The 25161-nt window shown below is 42.3% G+C and overlaps 1 protein-coding gene across 4 annotated transcripts in view; it reads right to left on the reverse strand.

Annotated features, from left to right (window-relative positions):
• eps8l2 (EPS8 signaling adaptor L2) overlaps window positions 1-25161 on the reverse strand; it is a 113635-nt gene that overhangs the window by 47208 nt on the left and 41266 nt on the right. For 3 of the 4 annotated variants that reach the window (XM_029759524.1, XM_029759522.1, XM_029759523.1), the window contains exon 4: window positions 5218-5276. In XM_029759524.1, the coding sequence (XP_029615384.1) occupies window positions 5218-5276 (59 nt within the window). Of the gene's footprint in view, window positions 1-5217; window positions 5277-21573; window positions 21723-25161 lie in introns of those variants that run through there. The other variant, XM_029759525.1, reaches the window with a different exon arrangement.

Below are 25161 nucleotides of genomic sequence, written 5' to 3' on the forward strand. Positions count from 1 at the left end.
AGTTTATAATAAACCAGAAGAAGAAGAAGATCAGGATTCAGTTTATAATAAACCAGAAGAAGATCAGGATTCAGTTTATAATAAACCAGAAGAAGAAGATCAGGATTCAGTTTATAATAAACCAGAAGAAGAAGAAGAAGAAGATCAGGATTCAGTTTATAATAAACCAGAAGAAGAAGAAGAAGATCAGGATTCAGTTTATAATAAACCAGAAGAAGAAGAAGATCAGGATTCAGTTTATAATAAACCCGAAGAAGAAGATCAGGATTCAGTTTATAATAAACCAGAAGAAGAAGATCAGGATTCAGTTTATAATAAACCAGAAGAAGATCAGGATTCAGTTTATAATAAACCAGAAGAAGAAGATCAGGATTCAGTTTATAATAAACCAGAAGAAGAAGTCCAAGAAGAAGAAGTTTATCAGAACATAGCAACATGTCTTCCTGGGTCTCAGATTGGCATGACGTAACCATGATGATGTATCCAATACACTACCGAGTTACTCATTATGTTCATCAGGGATGATTCAGGCCAGTTGTTCACCAATCAACAACCACTTAGGATTACTCTTACTATAACTCATGTAGCAGATAGCGACTACTGTTTGGAGAAGGGTTTTATTTATAGTGATTGTGACCATGATGTGTTTTTTTTTGTTTTTTTGTACCTACTTTGGTTGAGTGTAATCCACTCTGAATAAGAGTGTCAGTCTAAAAAGTAATGCTAAGCTAGCGACCCTGATTCCACTGTCATGTCCTGACCATAGTAAGATGTTATTTTCTATAGTAGAGTAGGTCAGGGCGTGACAGGGGGTGTTTTGTGTTTTTCTATGTTTTGTATTTCTATGTTTAAGTTCTAGTTTTTCTATTTCTATGTTGTTTTTTGGGTTGATCTCTAAATGGAGATCATATTTATGTAGGGGTTTTTCTTCCTGGGTTTTGTGGGTTATTATATATTTTGAGTAGTGTTTGTTTCTCTCTGCGTCACGGTTTGTTGTTTTGTCATTTTCAGTTATTTGTGTTTTGCAAAGTTTCACCGATTTAATAAAATGTGGAACTACAACCACGCTGCACTTTGGTCCGATCCTTTCGACAGCCGTGACACCAGCTGTGCTCTTTTTTATGTTAGGTATATAACAGTAAGTCATTGTGATCTCAACCCTGAGTTTGATACCTGTATTCAATCTGAACCCTCTAGCTGAGGTGAGAGAGAGAACCTCTGGTGGTAACTTAACTATGGACTGTGTGTGTGTGTGTGTGTGTGTGTGTGTGTGTGTGTGTGTGTGTGTGTGTGTGTGTGTGTGTGTGTGTGTGTGTGTGTGTGTGTGTGTGTGTGTGTGTGTGTGTGTGTGTGTGTGTGTGTGTGTGCGGTGGCTAGTATAACTATAAGACATCTAAGATGTGTTAATAAGTTATACCCAGCTTGGTTTGCTAACTTGCTAGCTAAGTGGCTAGATGTCAAGATGAAGCTTCTTGGTTACAGCAGAGATATTCAACCCCCTCCTGGATCAACATCCCTGTTGCCTAAACTGTTTTATGCACATTTTGTTGTGTTACAGCCTGAATTCTAAACGGTTTAAATATATTTTTGTCCTCACCCATCTACACACAATACCCCATAATGACAGTGAAAACATGTTGTTAGACATTTTTGCAAATGTATTGAAAATTAAATACAGAAATATCTCATTTTACATACAGAAATATCTCATTTTACATAAGTACTCAGACCCCTGAGACAATACTTTGTAGTAGTACCTTTGGCAGTGATTACAGCTGTAAGTCTTTCTGGGTAAGTCTTTAAGAGCTTTCCACACCTGGATTGTGCAACATTTGCCCATTATTATTTTCTAAATTCTTCAAGCTCTGTCAAATTGGTTGTTGATCATTGATAGACAACCATTTACAAGTCTTGCCATAGATTGTCAAGTAGATTTAGGTCAAAACTGTAACTCGGCCACTCGGGAACTTTCACTGTCTTCTTGGTAAGCAACTACAGTGTAGATTTGGCCTTGTGTTTCAGGTTATTGTTCTGCTGAAAGGTGAATTCATCTCCCAGTGTCTGTTGGAAAGCAGAGTAAACCAGGTTTTCCTCTAGGATTTTGCCTGTGCATAGCTCCATTCTGTTTCTTTTTTATCCTGGAAACCTTTCCAGTCCTTAACAATTAATTACAAGCATACCCATAACATGATGCAGCCACCACTATGCTTGATAATATAAAGAGTGGTACTCCGTAATGTGTTGTATTGGATCTGCCCCAAACATAACACTTTGTATTCAGGACAAAAAGTGAATTGATTTGCCACATTTTTTGCAGTTTTACTTTAGTGCCTTGTTGCAAAAAGGATACATGTTTTAGAATATTTGTATTCTGTACAGGCTTCCTTCTTTTCACTCTGTTATTTAGGTTAGTATTGTGGAGTAACTACAATGTTGTTGATCCATCCTCAGTTTTCTATCACAGCAATTCAACTCTGTAACTGTTTTCAAGTCACCATTGGCCTAATGGTGAAATCAAATCAAATTGCATTTGTCACATGCGCCGAATACTTACAAGCCCTTAACCAACAATACAGTTTGTGTTTTAAAAAAAAAGTGTTATTACATATATAACTTTTGGTTATAAGAGCGGTAGTAACTCACCAGCATTACGACCAGGAATACGACTTTCCTGAATTGTATTCTTCGTTCGTACCCCCAAGGGCAATTTAACTTATTCCAGAGGCTGCTCCAAAACACTACCAGCAGAGAAGCGGTATTTGGGTTGGACTTCTAGTCTGACTCAGTAATATACTGGTGTGCATGCCTCCTATCAAATGGTCAGTCTCTGGATAAAAAAGTAGATGAGCTCAGGACGAGGATCTACTTCCAGAGAGGCATCTCTCCTCCCTTCCTATAGGCAGAAACTCAAACTCAACACTGGTCTGACCAATCGGAATCCATGCTTCAAGATTGTTTTGATCAAGCGGACTGGGATATGTTCTTGGTAGCCTCTGAGAATAACATCGACAAATAAACGGATACAGTGACGGAGTTCATCAGGAAGTGTATAGGAGATGTTGTACCCACTGTGACTATTAAAATCTACCTAAACCAGAAACCGTGGATAGATGGCATAATTCACGCAAAACTGAAAGCACAAACCACTGCATTTGACCATGGCAAGGTGAATGGGAATATGGCCGAACAAAAACAGTGTAGTTACTCCCTCTGTAGGACAATCTAACAGGCAAAGTGGAGTCGCAATTCAACGGCTCAGTCACGAGACGTATGCGGCAGGGCTACACGACGGTTGGAGCCAAAAATCTCAGATTTGGACTCATCAGATAAAAGGACAGATTTCAACCGGTCTAATGTCCATTGCTTGTGCTTCTTGGCCCAAGCAAGTCTCTTCTTATTATTGGTGTCCTTTAGTAGTGGTTTCTTTGCAGCAATTAGACCGTAAAGGACTGATTCATGCAGTCTCCTCTGAACAGTTGATGTTGAGATGTGTCTGTTACTTGAACTTTATTTGGGCTGCAATTTCTGAGGCTGGTAACTCTAATGAACTTATCCTCTGCAGCAGAGGTAACTCTGGGTCTTCCTTTCCTGTGGCGGTCCTCGTGAGAGCCAGTTTCATCATAGCGCTCAATGGTTTTTGCGACTGCACTTGAAGAACCTTTCAAAGTTCTTGAAATTTTCCGAATTGACTGACATAATATGGACTTGGTCTTTTACCGAATAGGGCTATTGTCACGACTTCCGCTGAAGTCGGCTCCTCTCCTTGTTTGGGCGGCGTTCGGCGGTCGACGTCACCGGCTTTCTAGCCATCGCCGCTCCATTTTCCATTGTTCCATTTGTTTTGTCTTGTTCCCTGCACACCTGGTTTACATTCCCTAATCACACTGCATGTATTTATTCCTCTGTTCCCCCCCATGTCTTCATGTGAAATTGTTTTGTTACGTGTTTTGTGTTTCGCGCCAGACTGGTTTTCCCCCTGTATTCCGTGGTATTTCACGAAGGATGTTTTATTGTTAAACATTTGCTTATTCTTGTGACTGTTTCGCGCCCTTTTTACCTTTGGCTGGAGGTTTTGACGCAGTGGCGTCTGTCTGTTTTATTGCCTCTGCCTAAATAAAGTGTGCGCCTGTTCACAACTCTCTGCTCTCCTTCACCTGACTTCTCCACCAGTAGCGCACAACATTAACAGCTATCTTCTGTATACCACCCCTACCTTGTCACAAAACAACTGATTGGCTCAAACGCATTAAGAAGGAAAGAAATTCCACAAATTAACTTTTAACAAGGCACACCTGCTAATTGAAATGCATTCCAGGTGACTACCTCATGACGCTGGTTGAGAGAATGCCAAGAGTGTGCAAAGCTGTCATCAAAGCAAAGGGTGGCTACTTTGAAGAATATAAAATATAAAATATATTTTTTGTTCAACACTTTGGATTTGTTCAACACTTTTTTGGTTACTACATGATTCCATTTGGGTTATTTCATAGTTTTGATGTCTTCACTATTATTCTACAATGTAGTAAAATAGTAAAAATAAGGAACAACCTTTGAATGAGTAGGTGTGTCCAAACTTTGGACTGATACTGTATATATTTGTTTAAATAGCACCCCGGTTTAACCCCATCAAAACCCCCAAAATATGTTTGTAAAATGTTGTTTACAAACACTGTATAGCTTAAAAATATAGTTACAACTTTTGATATCATGGACTATGCATAATAGCTCAATCTATAAATTTGAAAGTGGTTACATTTTCAGACAAAATAATTCTGGACTGTGCCTTTAAAGCCCACCTCAGTACTCTGCCCACATTAGATACATGTCATGGTCGCTCTGTGATCACCTGGCCTGATTGCCTTATTACGGTGCACTTAAAATCGTATACCGTCAGATATGAACCATGTAGGAGCCAATCAACCTCTGTGTTTTAGGGAAGGGACCATTACACCTACTGGTAGTAAAGTTTAGAGCTTTTATAAATAACATACTGCCCCGTTTAAGTGGAAGACGCACAGACACCACATACGATTAGGGTTTGACAACCTGTTTATAAAGGAGAGAGAGAGAGAGAGAGAGAGAGAGAGAGAGAGAGAGAGAACAGAGCAGATTTGAGAGTCCAGAAGAGAGAGAGAGAGAGAGAGAGAACAGAGCAGATTTGAGAGTCTAGAAGAGAGAGAGAGGAAAAGAGAGGAAAAGGAGAGGACCAAGTCTTACCTCCACATGATACTGAGACGTGTCCTGCATTATAACATTGGAGTATTTCTTCCGTTGCTCTGTAAAGTAAAACACAGAGAGGTGTAAGAGTGAGTAGGCCTACTAATAAAAACCAAACACACCCACTGTTGAGTGGTAGAAAGGTTATATTCATAGAAAGTGTAACCTGCCCTGGTTAATCACTGACTTCTGGTCCACATGTTATGTTGCTATGAGCCCCACTCTACCCTTACTATGACCCCTGCTATGACCCCTGCTATGACCCCTGCTATGAGACCTGCTATGACCCCTGCTATGAGCCCCACTATGACCCCGCTCTGACCCCTGCTATGAGCCCTGCTATGACCCCCGCTATGACCTCCGCTATGACCCCCGCTATGAGCCCCGCTATGAGCCCTGCTATGACCCCTGCTATGACCCCCGCTATGACCCCCGCTATGACCCCCGCTATGACCCCTGCTATGAGCTCCGCTATGAGCCTCGCTATGAGCCAAATCATGAGAAAACAAAAAGATAATTACTTGACACATTGGAAAAACAGTGCAAACTGACTGACCCAAACTTAAGAAAATCCTTGACTATGTACAGACTCGGTGATTATAGCCTTGCTATTGAGAAAGGACGCCGGAGACAGACCTGGCTCTCACGAGAAGACAGGCTATGAGCAACACTGCCCACAAAATGAGGTGGAAACTGAGCTGCACTTCCTAACCTCCTGACAAATGTATGACCATATTAGAGACACATATTTCCCTCAGATTACACAGACCCACAAAGAATTACCAAACAAATCACATTTTGATAAACTCCCATATCTATTGGGTGAAATACCACAGTGTCCCATCACAGTAGCAAGATTTGTGACCTGTTGTCACAAGAAAAGGGCAACCTGTGAAGAACAAACATCATTGTAAATACAACCCATATTTATGTTTATTTATTTTCCCTTTTGTACTTTTACCATTTGTACATCGTTACAACACTGTATATAGACATAATATGACATCTGAAATGTCTTTATTCTTTTGGAACTTTTGTGAGTGTAATGTTTGCTGTTCATTTTTATTATTTATTTCACTTTTGTTAATAATCTACTTCACTTGCTTTGGCAATGTTAACATATGTTTCCCATACCAATAAAGCCCTTGAATTGGAGAGAGAGAGGAAGAGAGACAGAGAGAGACAGAGAGAGACAGAGGAAGAGAGACACAGAGAGAGAGAGAGAGAGAGAGAGAGAGAGAGAGAGAAAGACAGACAGAGAGACAGAAAGAGAGACAGAAAGAGAGACAGAAAGAGAGACAGAGAGAGACAGAGGAAGAGAGACAGAGAGGGCGAGAAAGAGAGAGAGAGAGACAGAGGAAGAGAGACAGAGAGGGCGAGAAAGAGAGAGAGAGAGAGACAGAGAGGGCGAGTGAGAGAGAGAGAGAGAGAGAGAGAGAGAGAGACAGAGGAAGAGAGACAGAGAGGGCGAGAAAGAGAGAGAAAGAGAGAGAGAGACAGAGAGGGCGAGTGAGAGAGAGAGAGAGAGAGACACAGAGAGAGAGAGAGAGAGAGAGAGAGAGAGAGAGAGAGAGACACAGAGAGAGAGAGAGAGAGAGAGAGAGAGACAGAGAGACAGAGAGAGCGAGAGGAAGAGAGACAGAGAGGGTGAGAAAGAGAGAGAGAGAGACGCTACACGGCCTCTCACCACTCTACTATAACTACATTGTAAAGGTAAGTATCTTATTACATGTACAGTCAAATAAGATCTCTACTTCCTGGAGTTTATGTCTATATCCCCAATGGCATCCATTTCCCTAAATAGTGCACTACTTTTGACCAGAGCCATAGGCACTATGTAAGGAATAGACTTCCTTTCTGGACAAATGCTATATCTGAGCTGTACATTCAGTTGATCAACCCCCTCATTCAAAACAATCTAATCTAACAAGATTAAAAACTATCTTGACAAGCTATATTACTGGGGCGGCAGGTAGCCTAGTGGTTAGAGCGTTGGACTAGTAACCGAAAGGTTGCAAGATTAAATCCCCAAGCTGACAAGGTTGAAATCTGTCGTTCTGCCCCTGAACAAGCCAGTTAACCCACTGTTCCTAGGCCGTCATTGAAAATAAGAATTTGTTCTTAACTGACTTGCCGAGTTAAATAAAGGTAAAATTAATTACTGCACCACTTAGTTCTGAAACGACTCTGGAAACTATAGATTTAATCAATAAGGACCGAGGGGATGTGGTATCAAATCAAATGTTATTGGTCACATACACATATTTAGCAGATGTTATTCCGGGTGTAGAGAAATGCTTGTGTTCCTAGCTCCACCAGTGCAGTAATATTTAACAATTCACAACAAATATTTTCAATTTCGATAATTCTCTTATAAAATGGGTAAAAAATAATGTTTAGCAACCACAGGTGTAAAATAGCAAATAACGGCTTCTTCTCAGTGAGTTTTGAATTGTCAAGAGGAGTTAAACAAGGGTGTCCGCTGTCACCGTATCTATTCGTTATGGCCATCGAAATGCTAGCTATTAAAATCAGATCCAATAACAACATTAGAGGATTAGAAATCCAGGGCTTAAAAACAAAAGGTTTCCATGCCGATGACTCAAGTTTTATGTTAAGTCCGCAAGCTAGATCCCTGCAATGTCTCATTAAAAATCTAGATAACTTTTCTGGACTCTCTGGACTAAAACCTAATTATGATAAGTGTGCAATATTATGTATTGGATCCTTAAAAAATACAACTTTTACATTACCTTGCAGTTTACCTATAAAATGGGCTGATGGTGAAGTAGACATACTCGGTATTCATATCACAAAATATATAAATAAGCTCTCCACAATGAATTTCAATAGAAAACTTAGACAAGACAATAGACAAGATCCTGCAACCATGGAGGGGTAAATACCTGTCTATTTATGGAAAAATTGCCCTGATTAACTCCTTAGTCATATCTCAGTTTACTCACTTACTTAAGGCGCTGCCTACTCCTGATGATTCGTTTTTCATATCATATGAGCGAAAAATATTTAGCTTTATATGGGACGCTAAACCAGACAAAATAAAATGAGCCTATCTATATAATGAATATGTGTCACAGTTGTCGCCGGTGAAGGAGGACCAAAACGCAGCAGGTATGTGTATGCTCATCTTGAGAATTTATTCACTTCAAAAAAATGAACGTACAAAATAACAAAACAAAAGCACGAACGAACAACTACAAACAGTCTAGCTAGCATAGGCTCAACACAGAACAATCACCCACAAATACCAAACACAAACACACCCTACTATATGGGACTCTCAATCAAAGGCAGATAGACAACACCTGCCTTCAACTGAGAGTCCCAACCCCAATTAACCAAACATAGACATACACTTACTAGACTCCACATAGAAATACTTAAACATAAACCAAAACCCGGAATTACTAAATCAACCACCCTTTTAACAAAAACACACCACCCTGAACCACATAAAACAAATACCCTCTGCCACGCCCTGACCAAACTACAAAAACAATTAACCTTATACTGGCCAGGACGTGACAGTACCCCCCCTTAAAGGTGCTACCCCGGAAGCACCTTAACAAAAAATAACCCCAAGCAACACCAAAAGAAAAATTCCCCTTTTCTAAAGGGAGGGAAGGGAGGGTGGCTGCCGTCAACGACGGCACTGTGCTACACCCCCCCTCCCCAACCCACCTATTTCTGGAGGTGGCTCCGGCTCAGGCCGTTCCAGGCTGTCTGGGCAGTCTGGCAGCTCGGGACAGTCTGGGCAGTCTGGCAGCTCGGGACAGTCTGGGCAGTCTGGCAGCTCGGGACAGTCTGGGCAGTCTGGCAGCTCGGGACAGTCTGGGCAGTCTGGCAGCTCGGGACAGTCTGGCAGCTCGGGACAGTCTGGCAGCTCGGGACAGTCTGGCAGCTCGGGGCAGTCTGGCAACTCGGGACAGTCTGGGCAGTCTGGCAACTCGGGACAGTCTGGGCAGTCTGGCAACTCGGGACAGTCTGGGCAGTCTGGCAACTCGGGACAGTCTGGGCAGTCTGGCAACTCGGGACAGTCTGGGCAGTCTGGCAACTCGGGACAGTCTGGGCAGTCTGGCCACTCCGGCAGTTCAGGGCAGTCTGGCCACTCCGGCAGTTCAGGGCAGTCTGGCCACTCCGGCAGTTCAGGGCAGTCTGGCCACTCCGGCAGTTCAGCGCAGTCTGGCCACAACAAATATTATGGCTGAACTCAAATGTGCTGGTTGATAATATTCCTGTATTTAACATCTGGAAAGATGTTTGAAAAGGGTATTTTGTTCTTAACTCTACCATTACAATTTACAATATAATTTATGTCCTTCATGGAGTTATCAGAATTGTACGGGAAGGTCGGCTCAATCCAAGAGTACAACCAATTGATTACAGCATCACCCCAAAAATGGAGGAGGCAGGTGGCAGCGGGAGGAGGTAGGGAACTGGTCTGTCTGCCCAATATAAAGGATCAAAACTGGCGGAGGAATAAAAATAGCATAAATAGGAATGTATACCAGTTTTATTTGAGGACCAGGATGTTGATAACTGTGCCATACAGATTGCAAAATAGTTGGGAAGAGATTTTTGATGTACCGATTCCATGGTACAGGGTGTATGAGTTGATATATAAAACAACGCAAGATTCAAGACTCCGTGCTTTTCAGCTAAATTATTATATAGAATTCTTGCCACCAACAAAATGTTGAATATTTAGGCCATAAAATCATCGAAGCTCTGCAGATTTTGTTGTGAGGATACAGTATTGCCCTCCGGTAGCCTGTTTCTGGTCTCAGGTTCAGGAATGGCTGAAAATCCATAGCATTGATCTAAAATTGACCCTAGAAATAGTACTGTTATGAGATCTGGAGAGACCGGGTCAGTCAATTACTAATATACTAATACCCTTAGTAAAAGTATTTCTCTTCAACACCCAGTCTGTAGATTCTATTCGATAGATTGAAATTGTACGTTGAACATCACAGCATAGTTGAAAGATATGTGTTGCGTAGAAACCCGAAGTGGGTGGCCAGCAGAGATAGATGGGACGGGCTGAGGGAAGCTGAGGGCTGGGATGTGTTGAAACAGGAAGTGGGTGGCCAGCAGAGATAGATGGGATGGGCTGAGGGAAGCTGAGGGTTGGGATGTGGAATTGGAGACAAGTGGGAGTGGAGTTGCTGTGTGGGAGAGAGAATGATGGTCAAAAGATAAAGGGGAAAAAAATGTCTAAATAAAACATAATAAAAGTAGATTTCAATGACACTAAGTGGCAGTGTTTTTACAACTAATGCCGGTTTGCCTGAGGCTGATGCCGTGCAGGTGTTTGTACACATGCATATACACACACTCTCATTCAAATAAACACATACAAGAACACACACATACATGTAATAGTGCCAGACATACACACAAACATATACAGTTGGCATTGCTGTTATGATTTTAGTTGTTCTTGATGTCCTTTGTTTTAAATGTATTATTTTTGATGCGTTGTTTGCTGTTTTCTTCTGTCTTTTCCTTTTCCTCTTTAGTTCATTCTCTTCGTTGTTGGTGCATTGGGGGGGTTCTTGGGAATGGAATTAATTGTATTTTACTTTCTTCTGGGAGGCTGTGGGAGGGGTCTCGAATGGTTGAGGGACGGCTATTGGGGAACTGTGGAGGGGATCTTGGAGGGTTGAGGGAGCAGCTATTGGGGAACTGTGGGGGGGATCTTGGAGGGTTGAGGGACAGCTATTGGGGAACTGTGGGGGGGATCTTGGAGGCTTCGGGTTTCACTACATTGTGATCATGAAAAAGGAAACTATGACATATTTTATATCACTATCATGCACACACACCCTCACACATAAGGATGGCTCTGTTGTGGACAGACTGATACATGTTGGATAGTGTCTTGATGCTGTATTGTTTGTCCTTCATGTTCTAATACTTTAATGTTACCCCTTCCTTGTGTTTTTTGTAATAAATAATTATATATATTTTTTAAAATGTCAACAAAAAAACAATACACAACATTACACACAAATCTAAAAGTAAAACGGAATTAAGAAATATATAAATATTAGGACGAGCAATGTTGGAGTGGCATTGACTAAAATGTAGTAGAACAGAAGACAGTATACACATATGAAATGAGTAAAGCAGTATGTAACTATTGTTAAAGTGACTAGTGTTTCATTATTAAAGTGACCAGTGATGTAGATAGGGCAGCAGCCTCTAAGGTGTAGGGTTGCGTAACCGGGTGGTAGCCGGCTAGTGATGGCTATTTAACAGTCTGATGGCCTTGAGATAGAAGCTGTTTTTCAGTCTCTCGGCCCCAGCTTTGATACACCTGTACTGACCTCGCCTTCTGGATGGAAGTGGGGTGAACAGGCTGTGGCTCAAGTGGTTGTTGTCCTTGATGATCTTTTTGGCCTTCCTGTGACATTGCGTGCTGTAGGTGTCATGGAGGGCAAGTAGTTTGCCCCTTGTGAGGGGTTGGGCAGACTGCACCACCCTCTGGAGAGCCCTGCGGTTGTGGGCGGTGAAGTTGCCATACCAGGCGGTGACACAGCCCGACAGGATGCTCTTAATTGTGCATCTGTAAAAGTTTGTGAGGGTTTTAGTTGACAAGCCAAATTTCTTCAGGAGCTGTTGCGCCTTCTTCACCACACTGTCTGTGTGGGTGGACCATTTCTTCAGGAGCTGTTGCGCCTTCTTCACCACACTGTCTGTGTGGGTGGACCATTTCAGATTGTCAGTGATGTGTATGCTGAGGAACTTGAAGCTTTTCACCTTTTCCACTGCGGTCCCGTCGATGTGGATGGGGGCGTGCTCTCTCCGCTGTTTCCTGAAGTCCACGATCAGCTTCTTCCCTTTCCTAGCCCCACTCTGCCAGGGCCCTCACTTCCTCCCTGTAGGCTGTATTGTCATTCTTGGTAATCAGGCCGACAACTGTTGTATCGTCTGCAAACTTGATGATTGAGTTGGCCACGCAGTCATGGGTGAACAGGGAGTACAGGAGACATCCCAGAAGTTGGAGTAGCAGTGATCTAGATCGAGTGCTTTAGCATGGCTAAGGAGCCTTTTGGATCTAGACTTGGCGCTCCGGTACCGCTTTCCGTGAGAAGTCACCCAAGTACATAACGTGGAGTGCCTGGATACTTGGGTGACTTCTCACGGAAAGCGGTACCGGAGCGCCAAGTCTAGATCCAAAAGGCTCCTTAACAGCTTCTACCACCAAGCCATAAGACTGCTGAACAATTAATCAAAATGTCCACCTGGAATATTTACGCTGCTGCTACTCGCTGTTTATTATCTATGCATAGTCACTTCACCCCTACCAACATGTACAAATTACCTCGACTAACCTGAACCCCCGCACCTTGACTCGGTACCGGTACCCCCAGTATATAACCTCATTATAGTTATTTTATTGTGTTACTTTTTATTTTATTTAGTAAATATTTTCTTAACTCTTTCTTGAGCTGCACTGTTGGTTAAAGGCTTGTAAGTACGCATTTCACGGTTGTATTCGACGCATGGGACAGATACAAATGGATTTGATTTGAGACGTCACTACAGACCTGGGTTCGTTCCCCGGCTGTGTCACAACCAGCTGTGACTGGGAGTCCCATAGCTTTACTTGGCTCATCGCGTTCTAGTGACTCCTTGTGGCGGGCAGGGCGCCTGCAGGCTGACTTCAGTCGTCAGTTGAACGTTGTTTCATCCGACACATTGGTGCGGCTGGCTTCTTCTTCTGGGTTAAGCTAGCGGGTGTTAAGGAGCACGTTTTGGCGGGTCATATTTCGGAGGATGCATGACTCGACCTTCGCCCTTTGAGGAGTTGCCGCGATGAGACAAGATCGTAATTGAATCGCAATTGGATATCACAAAATTGGGAAGAAAAGGGGTTAAAATACCAAAAATAAATAAACTGGTTACCAATGTAATTAGAGCAGTAAAAATAAATGTTTCGTCATACCCGTGGTATATGGTCTGATATACCAAGGCTGTCAGCTAATCAGCATTCAGGGCTCGAACCACCCAGTTTATAATACTAGTTATACTTCTATGGTGGATAAAAACGGTGCCACCATTCAGAGGCACAGATTGACCAAAGTAGGGGTTAAAGGTCAGTCATTACACGTGTGTGTCTGTGTCCATATTCCCAACAACATTGCTTTACTTCCTTGTCAATGCTGTGATAGTGATCCAGCCAATCACTGTTTGTTGTTTTGCTGCCAAGGTAAATGTTGTTACTTTGGATCAGGGATGGGCAGCTGGCAGCGCTGGATGTGGGTACCTGCAGTCCCTCACCATGAGTTCAAAGTTCCCCATCTCTGCTTTGGTGCCTTCCCTGTGGCTCAGTTGGTAGAGCATGGTGTGTGCAACGCCAGGGTTGTGGGTTCGATTCCCACGGGGGGCCAGTACAAAAAAAATGCATGAAATTAAATGTATGCGATCATTACTGTAAGTCGCTCTGGATAAGAGCGACTGCTAAAATGTAAAAATTAACTTAATAATTTTTGGTATTTTGGTATTTTATTAGGATCCCCATTAGTTGTTGCGAAAGCAGCAGCTACTCTTCCTGGGGTTCCACACAAAACATGAAACATAATACAGAACATCACTAGACAAGAACAGCTCAAGGACAGAACTACATACATTGTTTTCAAGGCACACGTAGCCTACATATCAATACATACTGTACACACAAACAATCTGGGTCCAATAGGGGAGAGGTGTTGTGCCGTGAGGTGTTGCTTTATCTGTTTTCTGAAACCAGGTTTGCTGTTCATTTGACCAATATGAGACGGAACGGAGTTCCATCCAATAATGGCTCTATATAATACTGTACACTTTCTTGAATTTGTTCTGGATTTGGGGACTGTGAAAAGACCCCTGGTGGCATGTCTAGTGGGGTAACTGTGTGTGTCAGAGCTGTGTGGAAGTTGACTATGCAAACAATTTGGAATTTTCTACACATTAATGTTTCTTATAACAAGAAGAAGTGATGCAGTCAGTCTCTCCTCAACTCTTAGCCAAGAGAGACTGGCATATACAGTATAGTATTTATATCAGCCCTCTGATTACAATGCAGAACAAGACTTGCACTCTGTTCTGGGCCAGCTGCAGCTTAACTAGGTATTTCCTTGCAGCACTCGACCACACGACTGGACAATAATCATGATTAGACAAAACTAGAGCCTGCAGAACTTGCTTTTTGGAGTGTGGTGTCAACAAAGGAGAGCATCTCTTTGGTCGGCTCTAGGCAGACCTAATATTTAATGCTCAACTGCTTTTCAAAGGAATAGCTGGATCTCCTCTGTACTGTACTAAACAAAAATATAAATGCATCATGTAAAGTGTTGGTCCCATGTTTCATGAGCTGAAATAAAAGATCCCGGAAATGTTCCATAAGCACAAAAAGCTTATTTCTCTGAAATTTTGTGCACACATTTGTTTACATCCCTGTTAGTGAGCATTTCTCCTTTGCCACCTTGCCAAAATAATTAATCCACCTGACAGGTGTGGCATATCAAGAAGCTGATTAAACTGCATGATCAGTACAGAGGTGCACCTTGTGCTCGGGACAATAAAAAGCCACTCTAAAATGATCAGTTTTGTCACACAACACAATGCCACAGATGTCTCAAGTTTTGTGGGAGCGTGCAATTGGCATGCTGACTGCAGGAATGTCCACCAGAGCTGTTTCCAGAGAATTGAATGTTAATTTCTCTACCATAAGCCGCCTCCAAAGTTGTTTTAGATCATTTGTCAGTACGTCCAACTGGCCTCACAACCGCAGACCATGTGTAACCACACCAGCCCAGGACCTCCACATCCAGCTTCTTCACCTGCGGGATCGTCTGAGACCATCCACCCGAACAACTGATGAAACTGTGGGTTTGCACAACGAAAGAATTTCTGCACAAACTGTCAGAAACCGTCTCAGGGAAGCTCATCTGTGTGCTCGTCGTCCTCACCAGGGTCTTGACCTGACTACTGTTTGGTATCGTAACTGACTTCAGTGGACAAATACTCACCTTCGATGACCACTGGCACACTGGAGAAGTGTGCTCTTCACAGATAAATCCCGGTTTCAACTGTACCGGGCAGATGAGAGACAGCTTGCAGGGCGTCGTGTAGGTGAGCAGCATGCTGATGTCAACATTGTGAACAGAGTGCTACACGGTGGCAGTGGGGTTATGGTATGGGCAGGCATAAGCTACAGACAACGAACACAATTGCATTTTATCGATGGCAACTTCAATGCACAGGGATAACATGACGAGATCCTGAGGTCCATTGTCGTGCCATTCATCCACCTCCATCACTCCATCATCCACCTCTTTCAGCATGATAATGCACTGACCCATGTCGCAAAAGGACCTGTATACAATTCCTGGAAGCTGAAAATGTCCCAGTTCTTCCATAGCCTGCATACTCACCAGACATGTCACCCATTGAGCATGTTTGGGATGCTCTGGATTGATGTGTACGACATGGTGATCCAGTTCCCATCAATATCGAGCAACTTCACACAGCCATTGAACTGAACATACAGCAGCCATAGGTATAGGTCAGAATCAGTATCATATGTCGTGCTCAGTATCATATGTCATGCTCAGTATCATATGTCATGCTCAGTATCATATGTCATGTTCAGTATCATATGTCATGTTCAGTATCATATGTCATGCTCAATATCATATGTCATGCTCAATATCATATGTCATGTTCAGTATCATATGTCGTGCTCAGTATCATATGTCATGCTCAGTATCATATGTCATGTTCAGTATCATATGTCATGTTCAATATCATATGTCATGTCATGTTCAATATCATATGTCATGCTCAATATCATATGTCATGTTCAATATCATATGTCATGCTCAGTATCATCTGTCATGCTCAGTATCATATGTCAATGTTACATTGACTAGATAGTAGATGGGAGCCTTTGGTGTTCGATAATTATTCGATTTGTTTAAGTCATTTTGCGGTGGAATGTGACAATTGCATGTACTTTCAGAAATGTTTGGTAAGCTACTCATAGGTGGGCTGCAAACTACTGGTAGATGGACCTGTTATATGCATATCTTGGCTTCTGGGCCTGAGTAACAGGCAGTTTACTTTGGGTACGTCAGTCAAAGAGGAAGTAGGGAAAATAGGGGCCTATCCCAGAGAGGTTATCACTCTCCATAAATATCCTAGGCTACAGTCACTATATACTGTATCTAGCTTATCACTCTCCATAAATATCCTAGGCTACAGTCACTATATACTGTATCTAGCTTATCACTCTATGTAAATATCCTAGGCTACAGTCACTATATACTGTATCTAGCTTATCACTCTCCATAAATATCCTAGGCTACAGTCACTATATACTGTATCTAGCTTATCACTCTATGTAAATATCCTAGGCTACAGTCACTATATACTGTATCTAGCTTATCACTCTCCATAAATATCCTAGGCTACAGTCACTATATACTGTATCTAGCTTATCACTCTCCGTAAATATCCTAGGCTACAGTCACTATATACTGTATCTAGCTTATCACTCTATGTAAATATCCTAGGCTACAGTCACTATATACTGTAGCTAGCCATTAGCCTAGATAACTACTGCGTATTTGGCATAACAGTTCTAGTCAATGCAGGCACTATATAGGGAATAGGGCCCTGGTCAACAGTAGGGCACTATATAGGGAATAGGGAGCCGTTTGGGAAGCAGCCCTCTGTGAAAGCCGAGCCCCATCATGTATTATTGATGAGTGACATTTAAGCCAATCAATTCACAGAGCTGCTGCTGCTCTTATGTCACGCCACGGTTTTGGCGTAGGAGGTGAAAAGATGCACAGCCAGGGACTATAAGCTAACAACCTCCGAGACCACTGATAGGAACTAAAAGATGCACAGCCAGGGACTATAGGCTAACAACCTCCGAGACCACTGATAGGAACTAAAAGATGCACAGCCAGGGACTATAGGCTAACAACCTCCGAGACCACTGATAGGAACTAAAAGATGCACAGCCAGGGACTATAGGCTAACAACCGCCGAGACCACTGATAGGAACTAAAAGATGCACAGCCAGGGACTATAGGCTAACAACCGCCGAGACCACTGATAGGAACTAAAAGATGCACAGCCAGGGACTATAGGCTAACAACCTCCGAGACCACTGATAGGAACTAAACGTTATCAACAACTGCATATAGTGGAATGGGTTGAGAGCTTCAAGTTCCTCTGGTGTCCACATCACAAAGGACCTATCATGGTCCAAACACACCAACACAGTCGTGATGAGGGCACGACAACACCTCTTCTCCTTCAGGAGGCTGAAAAGATTCGGCATGGGCCCTCAGATCCTCAACAAGTTCTATAGTTGTACCACTGAGAGCATCTTGACTGGCTGCATCATGCAGTGTTGTGTTGTCTCTTGTCGTGATGTGTGTTTTGTCCTATATTTTTTTATTTCGTTTATTTAAATTTTTAATCACCCATCCTTGCAGGAGGTATTTTGCCTTTTGGTAGGCCGTCATGGGTAAATAAGAATTTGTTCTTAACTGACTTAGTTAAATAAAAGGTTACATAAAGGTTAAATAAATACCAGGAAGGACCTAAAAATGGTCAAAGACTCCAGTCACCATAAACTGTTCTCTCTACTACCGCACGGCAAGCGGGACCGGAGCGCCAAGTCTAGGACCAGAAGGCTCTTTAACAACTTCTATCCCCAAGCCATCAGACTGCTGAACAATTAATCAAAATGGCCACCGAACTTGCATGACCGCCCCCCCCCCCCATTTGTTTGGTACACTGCTGCTACTCGCTGTTTATTATCTATGCATAGTCAATTTACTTCTACCTACATCTACATATTATCTCAATTACCTCGACTAACCTGTACCCCTACACATCGACTCTGTACCGGTATTCCTTGTATATAGCCCTGTTATTACCTCAACTACCTGGAACCCCCGCACATTGACTCAGTACCGGTACCCCTTGTATATAGCCTCGTTATTATTATTTTATTGTGTTACTAATTCCTTTTTTAGCAAATTTTTCTTACTTTTGAACTGCTAGTGGAATATAATCTAAAACAGGTCATTTCTTACAGACGCGATTGAGAAGACAGTCAATCTAGAGAGAAGACGGTCAATCTAGAGAGAAGATGGTCAATTTAGAGAGAAGAGAGTCAATCTAAATCTAAATATTATGAAATCCATTCAGAAATCCGAGATCAAACCACTGACATTAGCATATTAATCCTACATTAGCATATTGAACCGACATTAGCATATTCAACATACATTAGCATATTGAACCGGCATTGGCATATTGCACCTCAATTAGCATAGTCAACATACATTAGCATATCCAGCCTACACTAGCATATTCAACTTAAATTAGCATATTCAACCTTACATTTGCATATTCAACCCACATTAGCATATTCAACTTGCATTCGCATATTCCACCTACATTAGCATATTCAACTTACATTAGCATATTCCATGCTTAATCGGAGCAGACTTTTGTTTTCTACTGCAATTAAAAATGCTGTGATGACTCTTGATGATAACCATGGTTTTAGACCAATGATGCAATAAAAATGAACTTTGAACTGCACTGTTACAGAAGCACCGTTGTACTTTGTATAGTTTATTTAATGGTCTCCAGATTGATGTGCTCATGCTGGTGTTCAATGGCTGTTTTTAACTGGTGAAACACAATACACATTTCCACTATGGGTGGACAATAAAAGTGTTTATCATTCTACTTCACATCACATGAGTGTGTTCAAACAGTAAACCAGTTACCCATTGTCTTGGAGAGACTGTCCTGTCATCTAACAGTAAACCAGTGTCTTGGAGAGACTGTCCTGTCATCTAACAGTAAACCAGTGTCTTGGAGAGACTGTCCTGTCATCTAACAGTAAACCATTGTCTTGGAGAGACTGTCCTATCATCTAACAGTAAACCAGTGTCTTGGAGAGACTGTCCTATCATCTAACAGTAAACCATTGTCTTGGAGAGACTGTCCTGTAACCTGTCATCTAATTGGGTGTCATTTGGAATGCATCCCTATATTCCCACTTCCTGCCTGCAGTACCACAGGACACCCTTCGGATACAGAAGTGTCGCTGAGTGTGTCCATGCAGATTCTGCCATATCACCTCACCTTCAGAACCTAAGGATTCACACTATATGGCCAAGCTGCAAAGACAAAAATAGTCTGTTCCGTAAAAAATGTATAAAAACAGAAATTAGCTTTTTGGTTTTCATTTAAGGTTAGGGTTAGACAGAAGGTTAGCAGTGTGGTTAAGGTTAGGGTTGAATCAGATTTTAACAAAATAATTTGTAGAACTTCCGGATTTGCAGCTTGGCCAGATAGTGGCAACTGAAACATAGCCCTATCAAAGCTTCCATCTCTCAGGCTAGCTGTTTTCCCTTCAACGCTTCCATCTCTCAGGCTAGCAGATTTCCCTTCAACGCTTCCATCTCTCAGGCTAGCTGATTTCCTTTCAAAGCTTCCATCTCACAGGCTAGCTGATTTCCCTTCAACGCTTCCATCTCTCAGGCTAGCTGATTTCCTATCAACATTTCCATCTCTCAGGCTAGCTGTTTTCCCTTCAACGCTTCCATCTCTCAGGCTAGCTGTTTTCCCTTCAACGCTTCCATCTCTCAGGCTAGCAGATTTCCCTTCAACGCTTCCATCTCTCAGGCTAGCTGATTTCCTTTCAAAGCTTCCATCTCACAGGCTAGCTGATTTCCCTTCAACGCTTCCATCTCTCAGGCTAGCTGATTTCCCTTCAACGATTCCATCTCTCAGGCTAGCAGATTTCCTATCAACGCTTCCATCTCTCAGGCTAGCTGATTTTCCCTTCAACGCTTCCATCTCTCAGGCTAGCTGATTTCCTATCAACTCTTCCATCTCTCAGGCTAGCTGATTTCCCTTCAACTCTTCCATCTCTCAGGCTAGCTGATTTCCCTTCAACGTTTCCATCTCTCAGGCTAGCTGATTTCCCATCAACGCTTCCATCTCTCAGGCTAGCTGTTTTCCCTTCAACGCTTCCATCTCTCAGGCTAGCTGATTTCCCTTCAACGCTTCCATCTCTCAGGCTAGCTGATTTCCCTTCAACGTTTCCATCTCTCAGGCTAGCTGATTTCCCTTCAACGCTTCCATCTCTCAGGCTAGCTGATTTCCTATCAACGTTTCCATCTCTCAGGCTAGCTGATTTCCCATCAACGCTTCCATCTCTCAGGCTAGCTGATTTCCTATAGGACGTTTCCATCTCTCAGGCTAGCTGATTTCCCATCAACGCTTCCATCTCTCAGGCTAGCTGATTTCCCTTCAACGCTTCCATCTCTCAGGCTAGCTGATTTCCCTTCAACGCTTCCATCTCTCAGGCTAGCTGATTTCCCTTCAACATTTCCATCTCTCAGGCTAGCTGATTTCCCTTCAATGCTTCCATCTCTCAGGCTAGCTGATTTCCCTTCAACGCTTCCATCTCTCAGGCTAGCTGATTTCCCTTCAACGATTCCATCTCTCAGGCTAGCTGATTTCCCTTCAAAGCTTCCATCTCTCAGGCTAGCTGATTTCCCTTCAACGCTGACTAGTAGTGGGTCCCCAATGGCAGCCTCTTCCCTAAACAGGGACAAAATAAAACACACTATATAGGGTGCCATTTCAGATCCACCACAAACACAGCCGTATCAAGGCTCTCTGATTTCCTTTCCATCCCACTGGGTTGAAATCGACGTTGTTTCCACGTCATTTCAATGAAATCACGTTGAACCAACGTGGAATAGACGTTGAATTGACGTCCTGTGCCCAGTGGGATGCTATAACAGAGTCTGAGTAGGAGTGCTGATCTGAGATCAGTTTAGTCTTTTAGATCAGAATGAATAGCATGATATGGACATGGGGTAAGGGGCTGGTCCTAAGTCAGCACTCCTCCTCTGAGATGACCCTTTTAGTCTTTACTACAACAGACTCTAATGAGCCAGTCAGAAGACTAAATGTTTAAAACCTGTTACAGCTCAAACAATCAACGACAAAAAAGCTATAGGTCATTGAAATAAAAACACCATATCAATTAAAGCCACACCATAACATAAAAGAAACAGGAAGACAAACCTAGACATACTAACGTTGGAAAACAGACAGAACTACAAACCCAAAGATTACCCTTTTTGAAACACTGAGGAGAAACTGGGAGAGAGACAGAGACCTTTGAATCAGGAACAACAGAAGTGCAGCAAGAGAAAGAGAGAAAGTTAAACTTCTTCATCAGGGAATCCGAGCCTGCCTGAGCCCAGAAATATCCTACAGTTATGTTACCTGAGAAAGGCATGCTCTCCTTTCTAAAATCAAAACGGTCAAAGTGGAGATATTTCAGTCTGTGTCATTCGAAGCCCAGGGCAGAGAGTTCCTAATAGTTTAGCCCCTCTCGCTCTACCTCTCCATCCCTCTTTCCTTCTATCCTTCCTCTATCCCATCCTGATGAGGCAGATAACAGGGGAGGTGGGAGGAGGGCCGGGGAGCGTTTTGCATAATGCTTTTCTTCTGCACCGGGGCCGGGATGGAGGAATGGGAGGTTTTTGCATGTGGGACGGTGATATAAGCACAGGCGTGATGGAAAGAGGACTCTTCCTCTTCACCTCTACTCTATAGATTCAACGTGTCTTTGTGGATTCAATAAACAGCTTTGACGATATCACAATATACTACATATTCAACTAACATACCCTATATTAAAATATACTGAACAGAGAAAGAGAGACAGAGAGAGAGACAGAGAGAGAGACAGAGAGAGAGACAGACAGAGAGAGAGAGACAGAGAGAGAGAGACAGAGAGAGAGAGACAGAGAGAGAGACAGAGAGAGAGAGACAGAGAGAGAGACAGAGAGAGAGAGACAGAGAGAGAGACAGAGAGAGACAGAGAGACAGAGAGAGACAGAGAGAGACAGAGACAGAGACAGAGAGACAGAGAGACAGAACATTGTATAGGACCATCCTGTAGAGAGACAGAACATTGTATAGGACCATCCTGTAGAGAGACAGAACATTGTATAGGACCATCCTGTAGAGAAAAGGTACCACTGACAGTGACCATCTGCTACATGATCTCACTCACCATCTAACAAGCCAACCAAACATTTGAAAATTCACCTCACTATACCGCCACAGGTTCCACTGAAAACCTTTAATCTCTCTTCATCAACTGTTCCATCACACAAAGGACACTATCACCGAAAATAATAGGTGAAATTCCTACTAAGGATCGGGGAACATGTCCCCCATAATAATAAATAAATAAATAAATGTAAAGCACTGGTCATAAGCAATGGCAAACGGTGTAGAATTGCAGGAAATTACTTTAAAAAGGCCAAATGTTCTCTCAGCCTCATGGCAAAATGTGAAAAATAGCATGGGGGGGAGGGGGCCTGTCTTTTCAGCCCCCCCTTAAATACGATTGGCTACCCTTGGTGTGGTGCCTCCCGATTCTCATTGGGTCAGAGCGCTGACAACTGGCTCATATTGAAGAGGAAAAGACGGTGTGTTTGTTTCCATTGGCTGAAAAACAAAAACAGTAGCATATTTAAAGACTATGTGTGTGTGTGTGTGTGTGTGTGTGTGTGTGTGTGTGTGTGTGTGTGTGTGTGTGTGTGTGTGTGGTGTCAATATGCATGTGTGTGTTTTGCGTGCGTGAGTGTATGTGAGTCAGCCAACGAAGTCAGCGCAAAATGAAGATAAAGAAATACATAATAAACGGTGTAAATTAGCTACATTTCCGAATGTTTTGCTGAAAGTTAATCTTGTATTTTACCGAAAAACAGATGTATTGTATTCTGCATAGTCTTTCTATTATTATTATTATTATTATTATAATTTTTATTATTATTATAATTGGTATTATTATAATTTTTATTATTATTATAATTGGTATTATTATAATAATTGGTATTATTATAATTTGTATAATTATAATTTGTATTATTATAATTTTTATTATTTTTATAATGTATCTCTTCATTGTTGGTAAGGGCCCGTAAATCAGCATTTCTCTGTTAGTCTACACCTGCTGTTTACAAATCATGTGACAATTAAAACATTTTTTTTATTATTTGATTTGGAACCAATGGGAATAGTTTCAAAACTAAAAAACCCCACCCACCTGAGACTCTAGGCAGGCTGACGCAAACTATCAAAATATTTGAACGATTTCAAATAGTATTTGAACCCAGGTCTGGAAGGTGGTGCTGTTGGGGACCAGTGAGCTCATGACTAAGGCAGGCTGGGAAGGGAAGGGGTGTGTCAGGGACAGACAGAGAAACAGGGATAGACCAACACACACACACACACACACACACACAAAGGGCGCAAACGTGCACACAGATACACACACACACACACACACACCTCTCTTTCTCATTTTCAATGAGTCTTTTATACACCTGGCTAGAAGACATGGCTGTGACTCCCTGTTCCTTCCAACCACAGTCTAATAACAGACACACCCAGCATTGAGCCCTGAGCATTGACAACTGCCTGCTAATGTAACAGTCAGTGTATATTTAGGCACACACTGATACACGCAACGCACACACACACACACACACACACACACACACACACACACACACACACACACGGAAGCCCATAGCAGCAGCATCCTGTACATAACAACATTAACACCACTAGTTAGTAGCTACAGGGCTGTCGCCGACTAAAACAAATATTGGTTAACCGAGACTCATTCTCTGACCAATCGATCGGTCGAAATGTTGAAATGTGTATTTTCCATATATAGACACACCCTGTGTGTTTTAATAAAAGCAACTATGCGCACTGAGCTTGTCTGATGCTTTAAGCGCACTGTTTGATTAAATAATTAAGACACACAAATGACTCTACAGGAAGTCTGATCGTAATTGATTTGATTGTGCAGGGCCGGGCTCAGACTTGCTGCGATGTGTTAAAAAAACAAAAACACAGCAAGTGACTGTGATTTGCACCGGTTGTCTCTCTCTCTCTTCCCTGCTGCAGTGACCACCACAGACCACCACAGACCACCACAGACCACCACAGACCACCACAGAGCACCACAGAGCATCAACAAACCACCACAGAGCATCAACAGACCACCACAGAGCATCAACAGTGTTTATCGTGCTGTCCGTGTCGCTGAAGCGGCAACATAAGTTCTGTTACCAAAATCCTTTATTTGTTTTAGGGAAAACATTCCCTATTCTCTCAATCTTTTTGCATTGCATGCATGTCACCAATAGGGCCTGACCTATAAAATCAAATCAAATGTTATTCGTCACATGCGCCGAATACAACAGGTGTAGTAGACCTTACAGTGAAATGCTGAATACAACAGGTGTAGACCTTACCGTGAAATGCTGAATACAACAGGTGTAGTAGACCTTACAGTGAAATGCTGAATACAACAGGTGTAGTAGACCTTACAGTGAAATGCTGAATACAACAGGTGTAGTAGACCTTACAGTGAAATGCTGAATACAACAGGTGTAGACCTTACAGTGAAATGCTTACTTACGAGCACTTAACCAACAATGCTTTAAAAAATAAAATTTTCTATGGCCTGCATACTCACCAGACAAGTCACCCATTGAACATCATTGGAATGACAGCTGTCACGTCCTGACCAGTATAAGGGGTTATTTGTTATTGTAGTTTGGTCAGGGCGTGACAGGGGGTGTTTGTTTATGTGGTTCGGGGTTTGTTGGGATATGTTCTTATGTAAGAGGGGTGTTTGTTTTGTGTGTTCCGGGGTTTTGGGGTATTGTTCTGGTTTTGTATTTCTATGATTTTCTAGGTTGTGTATTTCTTTGTTGTTTTTGCATTACTGTGCGTTCGTTCGTTTTCTTGTTTTGTTTTTTCAGTGTTCAAATAAAAGTT

The sequence above is a fragment of the Salmo trutta genome, chromosome 7 (assembly GCF_901001165.1).
Source record: "Salmo trutta chromosome 7, fSalTru1.1, whole genome shotgun sequence".
Lineage (NCBI taxonomy): Eukaryota > Metazoa > Chordata > Actinopteri > Salmoniformes > Salmonidae > Salmo > Salmo trutta.